This window comes from Amaranthus tricolor, chromosome 8 (genome assembly GCF_026212465.1).
Source record: "Amaranthus tricolor cultivar Red isolate AtriRed21 chromosome 8, ASM2621246v1, whole genome shotgun sequence".
Classification (NCBI taxonomy): domain Eukaryota; kingdom Viridiplantae; phylum Streptophyta; class Magnoliopsida; order Caryophyllales; family Amaranthaceae; genus Amaranthus; species Amaranthus tricolor.
The window spans coordinates 23,071,241-23,075,150 of record NC_080054.1 but is presented as its reverse complement, the minus strand read 5'-3'; the positions used below and the strand labels follow the sequence as shown (position 1 = coordinate 23,075,150).

The window sequence follows — 3,910 nt, the reverse complement described above, 5'->3', positions numbered from 1 at the left end:
AAACAAGATCTTGCTTAATTATATTTTTTGTTACACGTTAAACATAATTTACAAAATAAGATAAACGAAAAAAATAGGCGTACCAATTCGTAATCTAGTAAGTATTTCAAAACAAAGAAAGTAATATTTCCTCCGATCCAAAATACTTGCAACGTTTGCTTTTTCACGCAGTCTAACGCACTAATTCAATCCTTAATATCTATTATTATGTATAATAAAAAATTATAAAAAATTAATAGTAATAATCTTTGCATCGAGACGAATCAGATAAGATTCTATTGAATAATTCAATCATAAATTAAGGTAGATAAATAAATAGTGTAAGTATTTTCAATGTTAGACTAAATTGAAACAGAGGAAGTAAGATAGACGAAGTATAAGTAAAGCAAAGCAATACAATACCTGGATATAATTAGACATACCTTCAACTTCATGGGCACAATAAAAAGTTCATTCTATATATATTATTTATTATTTAATTTTTTTATATATTATTTATTAAAGTATATTTTTTGGGTTACCAAATTCAGTCCTTTTATTAGACAAAATCCCAAACATTTCTTCTACTCTTAATTTATCCTTTCACTCTCTTTTCTTTCATCCACATCTCTCTCTCTATTTACTCCCCACTACTTAAATTATCTCTAACAAAATATTCAAAAAATTACTTAAAATTTTGTAATTAATTTATTTGAAAAATATGATGATGGAATTTGAAGATGACCATGAAGAAGACCAAGAAGAGGAAGAAGAAGAAGAATCCGAAATGGCAATTACTTCAACTTTCCAAAAACAACAAAACTTAACGCCGTCAGGTAACGTTAGGTATCGTGAGTGCTTAAAAAATCACGCCGTTGGAGTTGGAGGTTTAGCCGTTGACGGATGTGGTGAGTTTATGGCAGCAGGAGCAGAAGGAAGTATAGATGCGTTAAGATGCGCAGCTTGTAACTGCCACCGTAACTTCCACCGCAAAGAATTCTCTCCGCCGGAAAAAATTTTAATCCCTCCCCCTCCCCAACTCAATAACAACCAACTCACACTCTACTCACCTAGGCCCCACCACCCACATCAAATCTACCAATTATACCCTTACAACAGGACAACACCACCTCCAGGTACTGCTGTTTCATTAATTTTTGGGCTCTAGTGCCAATGATAAAAAAAAAAACTCTAAACAACTTCAACGTAATAATAGTATAATACTCTTTTGTTTTGTATGGGTGATTTTTTTAACTAATTAATAAAATATTCTGATGACTCAAATTACATAACATAAAATGTAAATTATACTTAATTAGATGAAGTATTCAATTTAATATCATTCTGTAAACATTTTAAAGTATATAATATTTCCTAGAGCATTATTTATAAGTTTTTATTAGTTAAATCGATTCTTTAACATAGTATCATAGCCAGTGTGACAAAAGGTTACGAGTTTATAAATAATTACTTTAAAGTGAAATATTAAACGCTGGGTAGGAGGGGAGTCTATGCTACATTTACACTTTTAGCCTTAATTTCCCTTGTATAAGGGGTATGTTAGAGTATATAACATATCCTAAAGTTTCAACCATCGACTTAAGTTTTTACTTAAATTGATTTTTTTAATTGTTTGAATATGTAATATTTTCTGGATGGTTAACTATTAGCTTTAACATTTTAGTTATGAGTTGGTTTTCAAAATGATAAAAGGTCACATATCGAATCTCAACTAGTGAAATATTTTGCACAAAATATGTTGTATGCATACTTCGGATCCAGAAGAATTTCGTATGAGAGGGAGTATTAGATTATATAACATATTCTAGGGCTTTAATTATCAATTTAAACTTTTCGTTGAGTTGGTTTCAAATCATAATAATATGAAAATATTTTATAGGCCTTAAAAATTAAGCTCTTAATCTGATAGCTCGCTTTGCCCATATCCGCAGGTTTAGGGTACCAACACCTCCACGTGACGGCCGCACAAAGGCCAATGAATTTAGGTTCTCCAACAGAAGTGAGGAACATGCAGCATGGACAACAACAGAAACAAGAAATGATAATGGGTGATGAAACGGCGACAGGTGTCGGAACAATGAAGATGATGACGTCACCAGGAGGCGGAGGAGGAGGTGGTTCCTATAGTTCGGGGAAGAATAAGAGATTTAGGACGAAATTTACACAAGAACAAAAGGATAAGATGTTGGAATTAGCAGAGAAATTAGGATGGAAGATTCAGAAAGAAGATGAAAATGTTGTACAGCAATTCTGTAATGAAACTGGGGTTAAACGTCATGTTCTTAAGGTTTGGATGCATAACAATAAACATACTCTTGGTAAGAAACCCTAGCTAGCTAATTACCTACCTTTAGTTACCTTTGCTTCATTTTTTAATTTAATTACTCTAATTAATTTTAACTTAGTATTTCTTTTTTTCTTTATTGTAGTACTTGAAGAGATGATTCAACTTCTTGGTTATTATTATTATTATTATTATTATTATTATTATTATTATTATTGAAAGATCGTATTCTATTTCATAGAAAGAGACTTTAAAAAAATTAGTGGGGAGTCGCTTTTAAATGCAGAAAGCTAGTCTCTGAAAGATGAGCGAAGGAAACGGTAGAGGTGTTATTTATTCGAGTCATCAGCATAATTTCGGTTTATTTTCATGTCACATGTTTCGGGTCGGTTAAAATCGGATCTTGTGTCCATATATATTAATTTTATGATGGGGTCCTTATTAGTTTTTGCTCACATGTCAATAATTGAACCTTAATTATATAGAAAATAAGTTTTATAGTTATTTGTAGGTTATAGTTTAATTTAAGGATTAATTGGGAAATTAATTAGTATATCTATAAATGGGAGTGTTACTTGCTAAACTAGCTTGTACATTTTCATGTTTGAGTTTGAAAAATAACATTGATGAGAAACTACTTGTAAATTGCATTATTGTGTAATTGTGTTTTGGATACATGAAATCAACTTCAACTCCTACTTTCAACTTCAACTGTAACTGATGATGAGTACGTACTATGTGGGAATTAAGAGTTACATACTTCCTCCATTTTAAATACCATTTGTTATTTTAAGGTTATTCATACTATTTATATTGCTTCTAATATGCCACAAAAAATGCAATGAAGTGTAATCTTGTTTGAATTGCTAGTTAATTGCATAATTGTCTACTTAATCGTTTGAATTTCTAGTTAATTGCATAATTGTCTACTTAATCGTTTGAATTTCTAGTTAATTGCATAATTGTCTACTTAATCGTTTGAATTTCTAGTTAATTGCATAATTGTCTACTTAATCATTTGAATTTCTAGTTAATTGCATAATTGTCTACTTAATTGTTTGAATTTCTAGTTAATTGCATAATTGTCTACTTAATCGTTTGAAAATCTAGTTAATTGCATAATTGTCTACTTAATCGCATATATGCTTTAATAATACTCCCTCCTATTTAGCTTATGTGTCCCATTTTCTTTTATGGTCAAGTCACTTTAATTGTCCCATTTTTTATTTTTGGTATGGATTTTTTGACTTTTATGCCCTTAGTAGCTTTATCTTATTTTTAATTATATCTTCCATTATCCATACTAATTTTCCTCCCGTACATTAAAAAGTAAAAACTCATAATACTACTCTCTTTCCTACCCTTAGAGTCTCACTTTTGATTCTCCTTAAAATCCGTGAAAAGTTAAATGGGACTCTTAAGGTGAATAGGAGGGAGTATTATTTAGGTTCATCCGTTTTAGTAGGCTAATTAAAGGTTTTGTTTATAGAAAAGAAATATATAAATTATATGTTTTAATAAGATATAAGAGGTGTAGTGATCTCTAAAAATAGTAATGGGCAGAACTCATTGAGACAAACTAAAATAGAATATGAGGTAAAATCAAGAGACATGGTGGAAAACATA

At 30.2% G+C, this 3,910-nt stretch overlaps 1 protein-coding gene across 1 annotated transcript; it reads left to right on the top strand.

Moving 5' to 3' along the window:
* The first annotated feature begins 573 nt into the window (after positions 1-573).
* Positions 574-3,107, top strand: LOC130820838 (zinc-finger homeodomain protein 2-like). The gene is made up of 2 exons (XM_057686376.1): positions 574-1,115; positions 1,932-3,107. The coding sequence occupies exons 1-2, from the start codon at positions 701-703 to the stop codon at positions 2,330-2,332; spliced, it is 816 nt and encodes a 271-aa protein (XP_057542359.1). The 5' UTR covers positions 574-700; the 3' UTR covers positions 2,333-3,107.
* The last annotated feature ends 803 nt before the right edge of the window (positions 3,108-3,910 follow it).